General features: G+C 45.9%; 1 protein-coding gene across 1 annotated transcript in view; it reads right to left on the reverse strand.

Annotated features, from left to right (window-relative positions):
• Positions 1–12,047: 12,047 nt before the first annotated feature.
• The window catches only part of Hebp1 (heme binding protein 1), a 28,920-nt gene continuing 24,213 nt past the window's right edge, over positions 12,048–16,754 (reverse strand). Inside the window, exon 4 of the mRNA XM_034511255.2 lies at positions 12,048–12,595. Within this exon, the coding sequence (XP_034367146.1) occupies positions 12,421–12,595 (175 nt within the window). The 3' untranslated portion in view covers positions 12,048–12,420. The remainder of the gene's footprint in view (positions 12,596–16,754) is intronic.

The raw sequence follows: 16,754 nt of genomic DNA on the forward strand, positions 1-16,754 counted from the left end.
CTTCCGGTAACTCCAGCCTTTGCTGGCCTTGGAGGCGTGAGCGTGCACATGGCATACATTTTTCTAGATACATATTAAAAGTCTTCAAGAGGAGAAGACAGTTATGCTAATGTTTTCTCTCTGGTTTGTGACTATTGCAGCCTTTCTCTGTTGCCTTAGCAACTTCTTCATAATAAGCTTGCTCCCCCCCTTGCCCCCACCTCCCAGACAGGGTTTCTCTGTGTAGCCCTGGCTGTCCTGGAACTCACTCTGTAGTCCAGGCTGGCCTCGAACTCAGAAATCTGCCTGCCTCTGCCTCCCAAGTGCTGGGATTAAAGGCGTGCGCCACCACTGCCCAGTATAAAGGTTATTTATTTATTTATGTGTTTATTTATGCATGCACTCATGCACACACATATTCACGGAAACCAGGAGAGGGCAGTGGATCCTCTCAAGCTGGAGTTGCAGGTATTTGTGAGCTGCCTGACATGAGTGTTGAGAACCAAACTCCAGTCCTGTGCAAGAGCAGCAAACAGTTGTAAAAGCTGAGCCATGTCTCCAGCACTGCCCTCTTCCTGGTTGCTTTATTATCAGAAGAGAGGAGATGATATGAAAAATGTGCAGGTCCGTTCACGTCTGACCGCTACATCAGGAGGAAGAGGTTGACCCTACTGAGTCAAACGTTCACTCTGAAAATTTAATTTTGCTTAAGTTACATTCTGAAAAGGGGAATGTTGATATAGGACTTAATAGCAGAGATTACTTAAATGTGAGCTTATGAACTGTGCAAGTTTTAAGAAAAATGGCAGATAACATTAGTTATAATAAAATTCATATAAAAAAAGCTTAAAACCTTCAAAATAAGAAAACACACTGTGGCAGAGGCATGATATCCCCTCAGTGAATATCTCATTTATTTCCAAAGGAAACATACCCAGATTTATTACTAATTTTTACACTTTCAACTTCTATTAATGCAAAAGTCTTATAATCATCTGCCTGGCTGTATACTGGGATTACAGAGCTAGTAGGTTTTTTTGTTTGTTTGTTTTTTTCTTCATCTTTTATGTATGAAGTGGTACATAGGGCTTCTGATGATAAAATGATAAATCCGCTGATAAATTAGGCAGTCATCAAGTTTGTATTGTCTTTGACTCGAATGAAGCAATGTTCTCTATACACTTAGCCTGGTGTGGAGTTCAAGGTCAAATGTCAACAAGTACAGAGGCTGCACTTTTGCACACTTTTAGATCAGATATAAATGACAAGAACAATCTTTATAACTTATTGGTTTGTTTAAATGTGTTTCATTCACATCTCAATTACTTATAATCTCCTAGTTTAAAAGGTTCATTAGAGACTGTATATTTAAAGTAAAACACACACACACACACACACACACACACACACACACACACACACACACAATATCTCAGCAGGGCATGGTGGCTTACATTGTAATCTCAACATTTAGGAGAGAGGAAGAATTGGTCTGAGTTCAAGGCCAGCCTGGGCAACACAGTGAATTTCAACATCCCCCCCACCTCCACCCCCACCTCAAAAACCCTTTTGTTCAGATGTTGGAGCCAATCATATTTTTTCACCACACAGACTCATTTCTGCTTTTTACAAGAGAAAAACCAAACTAAACCAAAACCAACCAAATGAACCCATCAACCAATTAAACAAACACCCAAAGACACACAAAACAAAACTATTTTACTTTGCCAACATGTTTGGACATGGCATTTGGATAATAAGAATGCATATTTAGATGGTATTTGTATGAAATCACAGGGTAGACAATGATATACTTTTAATAGGCTAAGTACATTTAAGAATTTCAGAAGACGGAGCAGTTTTCAAGATGGCCCTAGTTATCTGGCATTCTTCCTGCCAAGAGGGGGTGTTGAGTTGCCCCCTTAAATCTTAAGGATTCGCCTGTAGTCAGTAAATACAGTGGGGAGTGAGAGTGCAAATCCTCAGGCAGGGAGGAAGACTGGCAGCATCTGCATAGTGTCCTGGATTACTTGGTCACTAAATGCTCTCTCCTGGGGTACAGCTGCCACACGCCCAGCCTGCCAGCTGCCATCACCAAAGCAAGGGCTCCTGGGAAGTGATGGTCCTGGTCCCTCTGTCCAGCTGAATCTCCAAGCTGAGTTCATGTCCATGCCAACAGGAGGGAACTCCCTGCTTTGCCTTCATGTTAGCTTTCATGTCTCCAGAGTTCTAAAGCAGCTTTGCCAAAGCCAAAGGCTTTTATCTCTATGGAAACAGATGGACCCACAGGCACTAGCATTTCCCGAAAGGGCATACACTCTGAAGTGTTAGAAACGTCCTCGTAAATGTTAAGATTATAGCTTCTGTGCCTTCCCTAACTGTTGCAACACACTGAATTGGACAGAGAGTCGACGTGAATAAAATAATTAGACATATTGTAACTTTTTTTTTTCAGGATCTCAGTGGATAATTTTTTTTTTCAGAAGAAATAAGAACATCTGAATCAAATGTCCATTTTCTTTTCAGAATTCCAAGTGAATAAATGAATTAAACTTGGTGGACAGGAAGTGACTTCACTGAATTCTTACTAGGAAGTATGCAAGTATTTAGACTAATATCAATGGAAAATTTCCAGGATTACAATCATCACTAGCAAATCCCTGTAGCAAGTCCCTGTCTCTTTTAAAGACTGAACAATGTCACAGGAGAGCATCTGGCCTTGTCTTCAGGTATCCCACTGAAATAAGTTTGCAGTCAGGGCAGGATATCTGTCCCCTATAAAGACTGTGGCTAAACTCTCATTTTATGTTAAAGCTGCGAGTCACTTAAGGACAAGAAGTGCATTGTTTGACAAATTTATCTTTGCTTGATACATTCGATTAATATATTTGATAGACCTTCATAAATTTGATAAACCTTGAAGAAGGAATCTTTGCTATCAACTTGACTGAATTTGAAATGACCTGGGAGACACCTCTTTGGAGGCATTTCTAGGGAGGTCTAACCAAGTAGAGAAGACCCACCTAGAATGTGGCTGGAGCCATCCCATGGGCTGAGGTTCTGGGCCCAGTACGAAGGGAGAAAGCAAGTGGAGCAGCAGCAGTAATTTCTGCTTCCTGATTGCAGGCGCCATGAGACAGCTGCCTCACGTTCCTGCCACCATGCCTGCACGTGGTGGACTATGCTCTCAATCTGTGACCCTACAGAAGCCCCTCCTCCCTTAGGTCACCTCGTGTGTGAAGCAGTTTGATGGAACTCTCAGTCAAAACTTCTGGATGGAGAAGGGTGCTCCTTCGGGGAGACTTCTCAGTAACAGAGTACAGTTGGGAGCAGCAGGGGTCATCACCGAATCTGGCACTCAGCACTCAGCAGACATTCCTGGGGAACCTGCTAGCATATCGCCGAGACAGCCAGGCCAAGAGACCTGGACACAGCAGAGATTTCTTTCTCCCCTCGCAACCCCCCATTGAAGGCATTTTTGTAGCACAGGACAAACGGTAGTAATCTTAGTTAGAAGGAGCCTAGCTAGCGTGGCTGTGCTCTGAGAGACTACCCGGCAGCTGACAGAGACAGATGCAGATACAGCCAAGCATTGGATGGTGGCCAGGGACCCCTATGGAAGAGTTAGGGGAAGGATTGAAGGAACTGAAAGGGATGGCAACCCCATAGAAAGACCAACCGTGTCAACTAACCGGACCCCTGGGAGCTCCCAGAGACTAAGCCACCAACCAAAGAGCATACACGGGCTGGTCCAAGGGCCATGGTATGCAGAGGAATTCCCGAGTTGACTTGAATCATTCTATTCTGTGCTTGAATCTTGGAACAGATCTATCCATTTTCTATAGAAGAATAGTCAAATGCTCTAGAGCAGCCTCAGTCCTTATACAACCCCTTCTTGGTCCTTACATGACCGTCTCTCTAGCCTGTGTTCCCCTCTGCTCCCTGTGGAACCCTCACAGTCATTAGTCACAAAGGTTCATCTGACTCTGGGGCCTTTACACCAATGTTTCCTCAGTGTTTAGTTTATTCCCACCTGTCCATCTGTCCAGTTGACATCTGTCGCTACTATCCAGCACTCTTTTCTATGAGGTCTCACCTGACCTCGCTAGTAATATTTACATACCACCCGCTTTACACACTCTAAAGCCACGCATGCACTCCCTTCCTCTGCTATACTTTTTAATTTTGCTAGAGCACTTATTACTTTCTAAAATATAATGTGATACACCACATGCAGGTCTCCTCTGCACCTGCTGTGCAAGGGTTTGTTTAGTTTGTTGACTTACCTAATTGCCTCGAGCTGTGTTTGGTGCATTGGAGGGGCTGAGTAAAAAGTTAGTGAAATAAAGAAATGATGAGAAAGAATTCAGACTGTTCTAGGCCAAACGAAAGAACCAAACTAAACAAACAAACAAACAAACAAACAGTGATGATTTGTGTATGCTTGGCCCAGGGAGTGGCACTATTAGGAGGTGTGACCTTGTTGGAGTGGGTGTGGCCTCGATGGAGTGTGTGGCTTCACTGTGGGTGTGGGCTTTAAGACCCTTGTCCTCACTGCCTGAAAGCCAGTCTTCAATTAGCTGCCTTCAGATGAAGACGTAAAATTCTCAGCTCCTCCTGCATGCACCATGCCTGTCTGGATGCTGCCATGTTCCTGCCTTGATGATAATGGACCGAACCTCTGAACCTATAAGCCAGTTCCAATTAACTGTTGTCCTTATAAGAATTGCCTTGGTCATGGTGTCTGTTCACAGCAGTAAAACCCTAACTAAGACACAAACAATCCCCACCCCCAACCCAACAAAACAAAACATAAAAGTCACAACAAAAGTACAGACTAAAGTACAATGGGACAGCCAGTGGAGAAGCACATTGGCAGGGGACTGGCCAATTCCTCATGGTTTTGTAAATTCTTACCTCTGGCCAGTCATGGTGGGTGAAGCCACGCCATGAGTTTGTGATCCAGTAGAGGGTCCCTGCTGTTCCTCACCATACTCCATGGATATTTGGTCCTGAAGATCTGCTGTGTTCCCCACTCATTTCACCATTGTACACAAGAGGCTTTTCTAGGAGACAGGGGTTGGGGGTGGTTGGGGGATGGCATGGCGACATGGGGATGTTGCCAGGTGAGAGTGGCCTTGCAGCCCTAGGGAATGCTGATTTCTGATTACGTCAGCATGGGGGAGATGGGTGTCTTGTGAGAGTATCTAGCAAGTTGTCTCTTCTCAGACTGACGTCCAGCATTTTGATTTGAGTAATCAGGTAAATGTTGGCTACATGAGACCCTGTCTCAAACACACAGACTAGGGTGCCCAAGACCATATGGATGACAGAGGCAGAATTAGCCCCCTTAGCTGTTTGACTGCCAGGTTCACACTCTGAGCCACTTGGCAGCACAGCTCTGGATAGTCAAGAACAGTGAGTGAGGCAGGGCGTGTGCCTGCCAGTGAGTGTGATGAAAGGTGGCTCAGCCTCCTGTATAATTTACTCTGTGGCTCAGTGGCCATCTTATAATCCCCGTGTCCCTAGGGGATGAGCCTTGGATGTAGACGAACGACTCTGAACCTGGGCATCCAGAAGCAACACTGATGCCCAGCAGTGATCCGACCGCCTTGTCTTTTCTCTCTCTTGTTTTGTAGACAGTAATTACGCTGAATTTCTTCCATTAGTTCTAGGACCTGCTTATGAACAGATGACTCTGCCATATCCAGGCTGGCCTCAGACTTGCTAGATAGTGGAGGATGAGCTTGAATCCCTGAACTTCCTGCCTCCCTGGTGCTGCACAAATCATCATACAGGGCTAGCCTAGGGCATCTTAATGAACCTCCCAGTTCATCTGTATATAAATAGAATAGAGAAAATAGTGTCAATGACTTTCTTGCTGGGTAAAATCAGGTCACTCATTTAATGAGCAAGTATCTAGGACACACAGTGAATGTTCCATAAGTTTTAGATATCCATAGCTCATTTTGTTTTGCTTTAAAAAAAAAAAAAAACCTTAGATTTATTGATTTTGTGTGTATGGATGTTTTGCCTGCATGTATATATTTGCGCCACATATGTGCTTGGTACTCTTAAAGATCAAGAAGAGGGTATCAGAACTAGAGTTACCGCCGGTTGTAGACCACCATGGGGGCTCTGGGAACTAAACCCAGGTCCTCTGCAAGAGCCACAGATGCTTTGAACTGTTGAGCTGTCTCTCTAGGTCCTGGTGTTGTTTTTGAAACATGGTCTTGATATGTAAACCAACATGGCCTGGCAGCCTTCTGAGAGCTGGCATCACCGGGCAGTCGTTCTTTTAAAACATTCAATTGATCTATATTAATAAAATTATGTACTGTGCACAAGTGTGAGTGTGTGTGAGAGAGAGAGAGAGAGAGAGAGAGAGAGAGAGAGAGAGAGAGAGACAGAGAGAGAGAGAGACAGAGAGAGAGAGAGAGAGAGAGAGAGAAAGAGAGAGAGAGAGAGAAGTCTTATATATCCCAGGCTGTCCTCAAACTCTATGTGGCTAACCTTGAACTTCTGATCTCCCTGCCCCTTCCTCCTCTGTTCTGGGATTACAGGTGTGTACCACCATGCCCAGTTTATGCCCAGGGCTTCACGAATGCCAGGCATTACTCTACCTTATGTGAGGTGGGGATTAGAACTCACAGGGGAAGCAGCTAGTACTGGAGGCATCAGGGAAAACTGAAGATGCGAAAGCTGGACCTTGGGCAGGTAGAGATGGATAGTAGATTCTAGCATTGAGAGCAAAGTGAGTCAAGTTGGACAGGAGGCCCTGGGGGAGCATGTCAGAGTGACCCCCTGGTCACCTTGGAGAATAAGGAGCCCAGGAGAGAGGAAGAGATGCCAACTCACAAACTGAATTTTAAAAGAAAATCTATTTATGTGTATGTGTCTATATTTGTCTGTGTATGTGTATGAGGATGCCCACAGAGGGGAGAAGAGGACATTACTTCCCATAGAATTAAAGAAGGTTGTGAGCTGCTCACTGTGGGTGTCAGGATCAGAAACCTGGTCCTGGCTGTAAGAGCAGCAAGACTGACACGCTGTCCTGTGACTGTTGAGACTAAAGGACATTTGAGGCCCTTCCAAGGCTGTTTGCTTGTCCAGGCTTTATTCTGCCCATGGGTCTTCATAGCCCCCAAAGCTATGCCTGAGCATGCTTCTTGCTTTCCCGTGCTTGCTTGTGTGCGCTCGCTGGGCAGCTTGCATATTGAGTGTCAGGCTTTTCCCCAATTTCCACGTGGTTGTCACCTGCACTGGGGGGAGTGGAGCCAGGGGTGATGAGGGGACCTAATCCTGCTGCTCCCCTGGCTGGCTTTTAATTAATATATATAAATATATACATATATATAATATTTAAAAATATATTAATATATATTTAAAATATATATTTAAAAAATATATATTAAAAACATATTTTAAAATATATTTAAAATATATATATATATATATATATATATATATATATATATATATATATCAGTGGTGGCACATGCCTTTAATCCCAGCACTTGGGAGGCAAAGGCAGGCAGATTTCTGAGTTGGAAGCCAGCCTGGTCTACGAGTGAATTCCAGGACAGCCAGGGCTACACCAAGAAACCCTGTCTCAAAAAAAAAAAAAAAAAAAAAAAAAAAAGCAAGCGCTCTTAACCACTGAGCAATCTCTCTGGCTCGATGACATGATCCCTCCCCCTCTCCCATTCCCCCCCTCCCCCCCCCCCCATGAAAATGTAGCTTACTCATTGCAGAGACAAAACAGTCTTACAGTCAGGTTATGTGAAACTCCTCACAACCAACACCAATTCTTGCCCCACTCCCAGGGCACTGTGTCATTTCTACCCGACTAGCTTGGTTCCTGATGCTGTGTTTGTGGCTATTGCTTGGGCCTCTCCCCAGATTCTTACAGAACGATGTCACTATAGAAACAAAAATAGGAAAAGCCTAGTGCTGGTATGGGGCATAAATTCAAAGGCCAAACCTATGGCATTCCACCAAATACAAACCTGTCAGTGTGGCATGCTGTGAAACTGTAATTATTGTACCCAAGATCAAAGAACATTACTCAAGAGTTGGAGAAGCCGAGTGTAAATTAGGGAGATCTTCCTTAAACAAGCTATGACTAAATCCCTGGGCTCACCTGGGGGTTCCCCTGGGTTTGTGGATACAGTCACCCCATGACCTCAGGACACTGTCATGGACACTTAAGGATACAGCATGGTGCCACAGGACATGAAGAACAAATTTTACTGGACAGAGCTTGCACAAACGTGAGGAATATTAAGAGCCCGGGAAGGTGGTACTTCTGGGAAACGGCAGAGCGTGTTTGTGAACAGTTCAGGGGAGGCTGCAGCCTCAGGCTGTGATCCCCAGCGCTCAGCCTACGGGAGAGTCAGCCACGGACACCCAGGTTCTCCTGTTCACTGTTTTCCAGGGCAGGATTTTACCCATTTCAAATCTTAGCCTCAATGACACCAAGTGAGAGTGGGAAGGGCGACCAGATGGGAGCAGCTTCATCTGTAGACTGGCTATGCAAGCGTCTTCATTCGTAGATTGGCAATGGGCAAGCCTGTGTTTGTGGTCTCCCTTTTCTCTTTCTTTCTCTCTTTTGGCTTCCTTTCCTTCCTTTCTTTTTTTCTTTGTTTTTGAAAGACAGTACCTCACTTTTTTTTTTTTTAATGAGTATAAAACCTTTAGATTGAAGATTAACAATGACTGACCCCCCCGGCCCCCAACTCCATCTCCCATCAATTTCACAAATCGTGGAAGGAGAATCTGTCAGAGTCAGCAAAGTTTCCCAAGATCTGCCAACTTCTTAAACCCGAGGCTGATGTCCAGGTCTGGTTGCTGCCAAGGGAAGGCCTGCTGACTGGGTTCAGGCAGAGCCAGTTCTCGGCCTGGAGTGGACTCTATGAGGATCCGAGGTGAAGAGTTCCCTTCTGGAGGATGACGTTGCCACAGGGTGCCATCTCCCCAGCTGCAACAACAGCAAATGCCTTTTTTGGCATTTTCTTAAATTCGAACCTCTCTATCTTCATCAGGGATTTCTTACAGTCAACTTTGGGAAGAAGGGATTCATAATGGTTCTATATCAGGGTCTGCAGGCCCCTGTCCTTGTCACCGGGAACCAGGCTCATGACAGCAGCTGGGCTTTCCACATAGGTATCCAGGGCAGGAGTTTGAGCACAGCCTCCAGGAGCTGTAGGATATCCAGACCGTCTGCTTTGCTCTGCTCTCTACAGACCCTCCTTGACAGATGAAGGAGGTACGAAAATTTGTATCTGCAAGGACCCACTGCTGAACTTCGAACCTGGTTTGCCCTTCCCAGAGTTCTGTGGCCTGGTTCAGAGCAGGCCTCAGCCCAGCTCTTTCCTCAAGCAGCTGGAGAGCTTTCCTGCTCCGATGGGCAGTGGACGGGGTGACTGCAGCGAACTGGAACTGGGGTGAACTTGTTTTGCTTTCTTACCTCTTGTCCTTCTTGTCCCATGTGTGCTCTGTCACCGTCATATAGACATCCCTGGGTCTTCAGTGTGGTATGGGTGGCTGAAATCCATTCCTTTTGCCTTTACTGTGGCTGTGCTCCCCAGTTCTGGCTTTTTGCAGGGGAAAGAGGGGAGACAGGGAGCAGCAGGCACTGGGGGTGGAGGAGAGAAAGCCTGCAGATCTTAGCAGACCTGGCCTCACCTGTCTCAACCACTCTCTCTTACCACTTGCCACAGGGATTCAACTCACTTACCCCACCCCATGCCAGAATCAAAGCTGACTGTCCTGCTAAATCCTTTTCACCTGTGCTTCTGACTTTCCCAGTTAGAGGCACACACCTCCCAAGTTGTTGTACACACCTCCCAAGTTGTACACACTTCCCAAGTTGCAAACACACCTTGCAGCTTTCGCTGGCCTTGTCAGTTGGTGCAGCTCTGCTTGGGGACCTCTGGAAAAACGCTTTTGTTTTCTCACACAGTGGGGCTAAGGATGTGGCAGGGGTAGCTTCCGAATCTACTAGGCCCTTCCCTGCTTTGAGCAGGGATGTGACAGCAGGAGCCACCCTGGCTACCTTGCAGCCTGGAGCTGATAGTCAGCACCTGCCATTCAACCTACTTGTATACTTCTTGCTGTTTGAGAAGAGAAAGTCTCATCTTTTTCTTCTACCGCTCACTGTATTCCTAAATGACATATCTGGGGGCGGGGTGTGGGGCTAATTTAGAGACAGGGCATTCCAGGAGTTTTTGAAAAGGTAGGGAGTCAAGGGATCAATGGGATGGGGAGACCCAGCCATCGCAAAAGGTGACAAGGGACCTGCCGTTCTGTGGTTGTTCTGCGTTGAGGGAGAGATTGGAAAGGCAGGCAGCTGGAGGAGCAGAGAAGGAAATCACACGGGGTTTGTAGGTCAGAAACGGACTTTCAGTTGTCATTGTACCATGCAAGGGGTTGTCAACAAAGCTGCTCCTCCTGACTCAGCCACACACCCCTCCGTGTATATTCTACACTGCGGACAGACGGACAGACGTTTCCTCCTAGAGCATGATGGGGTCATGTTCCCAATTAATGCTACACAAGTGTTTTTAATTTTTCTTTTTTAAGGACAAAATCCAAGCTGGGGCTGGAGAGATGGCTTAGCAGTTAAGAGTGCTTGCTGCACAGTCATGGGGACCTGGGTTTGGATCCCAGCATCCACATAAGAAGGTAGCTGTCCTAACAGCTTCTTTAGGCCTCTTTGCGGGTACGTGCACACGTGCACGTGCGTGCGCACACGAGCGCGCGCGCGCACACACACACACACACACACACACACACACACACACACACGAAGGCACTAAATAAATAAATAAATAAACAAATAAAATCTTAAAAAAAAAAAAAAAAAAAAAAAAAGCCAAACAGGCATGACCTAAGGGCCTGTGCTCCACTTCTCTGAGTCTTGAGTTCAGTGTGAAAGCTTTGGCATGGTCTCACCTCATCTGTGAGAGTCATGACACTACCCTCCATACAGAGTCACCATGTGAAGTGAGTTTCGTAGTAGGTGCGCAGTGCACCAGGCAGTCAAGGCTGGTCTTCAGAAATTGGCGTAGCTGCAACCCAGAGGTGACCCTGAAAGGCTTCCACCAACACTTCATCAGCTATCGTTTCTCCTTCTCCAAGACCCACTTTTCTCTTTCTTCCCCCTACTAACCATCACGCAGAGTGAGTCCTTGCTGTTCCCATAGTAACCCAAACACGGACAGACGGTCTCCTGAGTTTCCTCTAGGAGATCTTTACAGTTGTCTACATTAGGGCTGTTGATGGGGCTTGATCCTGGAGCACCTCATGATCCCTAAGCTCCCTGCCTTGAGGCCCACAACCTGTTCCAGGTTAGCTCCCTTTCTTCACCACCTGCTCAAGCCCCTCCCCCTTCTCTGCAGGTGAAACTTCTCATTTCTTTCACTTCCTGTCTCTCTTGTTCAGTTAAGGAAGTGGGACCCTCGGACCCTCGCCTTTTCTGACCTCATGGTTCTGAATAAATCCTCCTGGTGAAATTTCTTGCCCTCGGGGTTGGTTGTGTGTGGGAGTGTGAATTTTTTTCTCCAGCTGCTTTTGTAACTTCTGCAAACCCCTGTGGACCACAGCTGCGAGCCTGATTCTCAGCTATTGTTCACAGATGTGCTGCCTGGAAGCCATGGTAAATTTTCAGGTCAGAGACAGTCAGAACTCAGCCTCTTTCCATGGGACCCTTGGAGAATGTTTTGAAAACTCCAGATCTCAAAATACAGTGAACACCACCAACAGCCCAACAGCACTCTGTTAAGACTAGCTCTATCTTGGGGCTGGAGAGACTCTATGGTTAAGAGTGCTTGCTGCTCTTCCAGAGAACCAGGTTCAGTTCTCAGCAACTCAAGTCTGGTGGCTCCCAATCTCCTGTAACTCCAACTCCGTGGGATTTGATGCCTTCTTATGGGCTCTGAGGACACCTGCCCACACATGTGCAAACACACACACACACACACACACACACACACACACACACACACACTTGTAAAAATAAGCATTTTTAAAAGGACAATAGAGCTGGGAAATAATTTAGAACTGTCTCTGCTCCATAAGTCAAAGATTTGTATTTTGCATTTCTTTCTAGACAAAGATCTTAAAAGAATTATAGACGAGAGTTTATACATAAATCATAGATTTCCTCACTAACAAAAATACAAATTCAATAATCATTAAAAAAAATCAGTTTTTAGTTTCCCAGATCGCTGAGGAAATGCCACTGGGATTTTTTTTTCTCTGATCTGCCACAGAACTTTCTAACTCAAGAACGGTGCTGCCAATCTTGGCTTACTTCAGAAAACCAGCAGTGAGGGATTTTGAAGGAAAGCTGGAACTCAAGAAGCTTTGCCCCCTCTTGACCCTAAGTCAGGGGACACAGTGGCACCCGTCCAGGATGTTCTCAGTTCCGTGAGTGACTCACGCCTTCACAAGCCAGACCTCATTACGACGTCCATAGGGCTTCATGGGAGGGTCATATCCAGCACAGTAGTAGACATCACCCTGGTAGGTAGCTGGTGTGCCCTCCAGGGTGGAACGTAGCTGGGTGGCGTGAGCAACGTAGTCGGCTTCCTTGGCATAGCCACCAAATTGCCTAAAGATGAAAGAGCAAGGGCTGGTAAGAAAGGACATGACCTTGCAAAAAAAGGCAAGTCTCTTAGAGAGAAGACATGGCCATGGTTAGGACAAATGTGGCAGAGAGGTGAGACAAAGGGGGTCCATTTCACCTCATCTGTAAACGTGCAGTGTTTTTCCTCTTGCTGTGAGTGTTGTATGCAATATCACAACTAAATACTGAAACTCGGAGAGTGAAATGCAGCAGCGGTCTCAAACTAAATATGAGCTCTCCTTATGAGAGGCAGACTGCCCCAGGGTCTTTCACCATGTCCTCTGGCTCCGTCTGCTGCCTCAGCTGCTACTCTTCCTACCCTGTCACCAGCAGGAAGAACAGACACCTAGGAGGAGCCAGGTGGAGCTGTCAAGGCAGGGGTAGCAGCTGTGTGTCTTCTGAAACAGGACAGCTGTCGGTGAATGAGCACATTCTACCAGGGACACGAGGTGTTTTCATTAGATCAGAGCTGATCAAGGCTGGGACCCAAGGACGTCTTAGGAGGGACCCCATGCAAGCTTCCTATGCTTTCCTAATTAAGAAACCTTCTCTAACCATCCCCCTTCTCTGCAAAATCATAAAAACCTTCCTTTTCTAGGAAGTAAAGAGACTCCTCACAAGCTGGGTTATTTGTCGCGATGGCAGAAATGGGGGATAGAGAAACCGTCCCTTCCTAGATTAGCCCCTCTCTTAGATCACTGCGTCCCGGCAAAACTCATCCTGCAGCCAGCTCTGAATAAACCACTCTACATGCAGTCTCCACCAACCTCTTTATTAGAGTCAAAAACATTCGTATTGCTAATGAGCTTTGTGACTCAAAATCTGACTTTGGACCAGGCCAAGACGAGGCCAAATGATACATTATTTTTGGTGGAGTTCTTTGAATCACGCTTGGCTCTTTTACGAGCAGTTAGTCACGCTCAGCGAGCATTCAGCCTGTTGATTACAGGGTCACCCAGGACTTCGTCTGTGAGGGACAGACTGCTCACTCTGATGTCCAAACAACAGCCAGCAACAGGGAAGGAGATGAAGCCAATTTCAAATGAATGCAGCTTGGTTCTTTGTGCAAACTGATGGGAGAGCAGAAGGCAGAGAGGACAGCCGAGCTCTGTGTCACTGAGTCTCACCAAGGAGGAAAATGGATCGGAAGAAAGAAGATAAGGTTCAAGGGTTTTTCTAACAATAATGGCCTTCGAGACATCGGAGTTTTGTATTGTCTGTGTCTGAGTGTCACCTATGTGAAACACAGAGGACACTGGCTATGGGAATGTGTAGAAGGCTTCCCACAGATTCTGCTTTGATATGAAATTGTTCCCTGAAACGGATAATCCTCAATCTCTCAATTACTGATTTTGGGTGGGCTGGAGAGATGGCTCAGAGGTTAAGAGCACCTGTTGCTCCTACAGAGGACCCGAGTTCAGTTCCCAGCACCCATGTCAGGCAGTTCACAACTGCCCCTAACTCCAGCTTCAGGGGATCCAATGCCCTCTTCTGGAGTCCAAACACACAGAACCACACACAGAGACACACACAGACACTCAATTAATTAAATGTAAAACAAAATCTTAAACACCAAAACAAAAACAACACCAAAGGACTGATTTCGGAAAGGTCCAGAAGTATTGTACTTAAGTGAACCTTTGCATAGCTGGAGGCAAAATGGCTGCCTGCATGCTCCAGAACTCTCCAGCTCATGGCCAAGGCTAAGTTCTCTAGTATCTTGAATGTTTGAGCCCTTTGTTAGTAAGGATGATAATGGCAATGATATTGAGAGGCTGTTGGGGAAATTAAGGGAGAAAAGACTGCAGGCTGCCCAGTGTACTGCTTGCCACACAGTAGGTACCATTGTTACAGTTGTCCCTTGGTGTCTGTGGAGGGATTATTCTAGGTTCTGCACAGTAGCTGTTCAAGTCACTTATGCAAAAGAGACATCTGCATGTGCCCTGTGTGGTCCTCTCAGATACTTTATTTTATTTATTTTATTTTATGTGTGTGATGTGTGAAGTAGACTCTCTGTATGCTATAGCACATGATAGTGTATCCATATACTCATCATGACACACACACACACACACACACACACACACACACACACACACTCACACGCCAGCTGCCCTAAAGTGTTTTTAAAAATGTTTGTTATGTTTGGTACAGATTCAAATTTCTTAAGATTTTTGCCACATATATCTATGCTGGGGCAAGCAGATAGATGAATCATGGGACAATTACTTCTTAAAAATTTTGTTACAATTATTCATTCATTCATTCATTCATTCATTCATTTATTTAATGTGGGTAGGTGTGTGCACATGTGCAGGGCTTGGTGCCATGGTGTGTGAAAACAGAGAACCAATTATATGGGTTGTTTCTTTTCACCATGTGGATCCCATGGCTCACCCTCGGATCAGCCAGTGCCTTCACCAGCTGGGCCATCTCTACAGCCCTCACGTGGTATCTGAATATCTGTCTGACACCATATGACAGGTATGACATATGACCATATGACCATATGACATTTTGTCAGCTTGGCTGGATTTGAAATCACCTAGGGTACACACCTCCAAGGAGCGCCTGCAAGAATGCTTTCCGAGAGGTTTAACTGAGGAAGGAATGGATATGGGCAGTACCATCGCATAGCCTGGGGTCCTGGACTGAATACCAAGCAAAGAAAGCAAGCAAGATGAACTTCAGCTTTCCTGGTGTCCTTTACTCTCTGCCTGACAACTGTGGGCATAGTGTGACCAGTGGCTCACACTCCTGCCTCAGCCTTCTCGGTCACGATGAACTCTATTCCCTCTCAAACTAAGCCAAGTGAAACCTTTCTACCTTAAGTTTTTTGTTGTTGAGTATTTTGTCATAGTGTCAAGGAAGCTAATACACACTGTGAAAAATCTTAGACCAGCAAAGATGTGGAATCAGAGTTACTCCTGGGGAAAGCGATAAAGCTGGTTGTGGAGACACAAATGTCTCCACTCAAGAGGTACTGGCTCTGGTCAGCGAGGAGACATTCAAGGCATGGATGTTGCTCAGAAAACTGAAAGGTTGCTCTCAGGGGTCCTACGACCTCCCTCAGTGGTGACTACAGGAAGAGGACCTACCAAAGGCCTCTTGGGAGTGGAGACCCAGTAGAGAGTGACAAAGGAACGTCATCACTCAAGAATTTATAAAGTTCACTCCTGAAAACCCCCTGCATTTATTCCTGGGCAGTACATGATACCTGTAATAAAAATAAAATTTCCCTATTGCTTCGCCATAGAAACTACCAGAAAACAAACAAGGCTAGGAGGGTCATAGAAATACAAGCATGTGCTGTCTTCTCTGCTCATTTTACTAACTCACTCTGACCCTAATCACAGAAAGACAAACAAGCCAGATAGCCAAGTCCTCCCAGGACCACAGCCCCTCACAGGAAGGAGGCCCAGCCCTGGCTGACTCAGCCTGCCATCACCAGCAAGCACCTCATTCCTCCCAGTCTCAGCCTCCACTTGGAACACGCAGGATGACAGCTCTGTGTCCATAGCTCTGCAAATTCATGAGCATGCTTGAGTGAGCGAGAGGGAACGCTCGTAAAGTGCTTTGAGGTCCAAAAGGAAATAAAGTGCTTAAACTGTTTCTGTAAGCCTGTTAATACGTTTGTAACTCCTCGGCTTCAAAGAAGCTGTCCTCCAGGGCACTGTATTTTATCTCACCCAGTGTCAGAATAGCAACCGTGGTTACCATGGAAGACATACACATATATACGCACGCACTCATGCACGTGAGTTCAGAAAAAAAAAAAAAAAGAGGCAAACTAAAAAGACTAGGAAAGTTGGGAGGTGGTTAAGAGTCAAGCTTTCAGGCAGTCAGGGAGGCCAATTTGCACACCATGTTATCTTTTGGCGAGTCTGTGGTGCTGCCAGAGAGGGAGGGGGGAAAAAAGATGACGCTGAGGTTGACCATCTAACGTTGTCTGAAACTTTAACAAGAGGCGATAGGAGTTTACAGAGTTAGCTGCTGTCCTAATTTCTTCTTCTCTTACTGTGACAAAACACTGACCAAGACCAACTCAGAAGACAGAAAGGGTTTATTTGGCAAACATTCCCACAACACAGTCCATCACTATAGGAAGTCAGGATTTGAGTCTGGAGGTAGTTATCAAAGCACA

Source organism: Arvicanthis niloticus, chromosome 9 (genome assembly GCF_011762505.2).
Source record: "Arvicanthis niloticus isolate mArvNil1 chromosome 9, mArvNil1.pat.X, whole genome shotgun sequence".
NCBI classification, from domain to species: Eukaryota; Metazoa; Chordata; class Mammalia; order Rodentia; family Muridae; genus Arvicanthis; species Arvicanthis niloticus.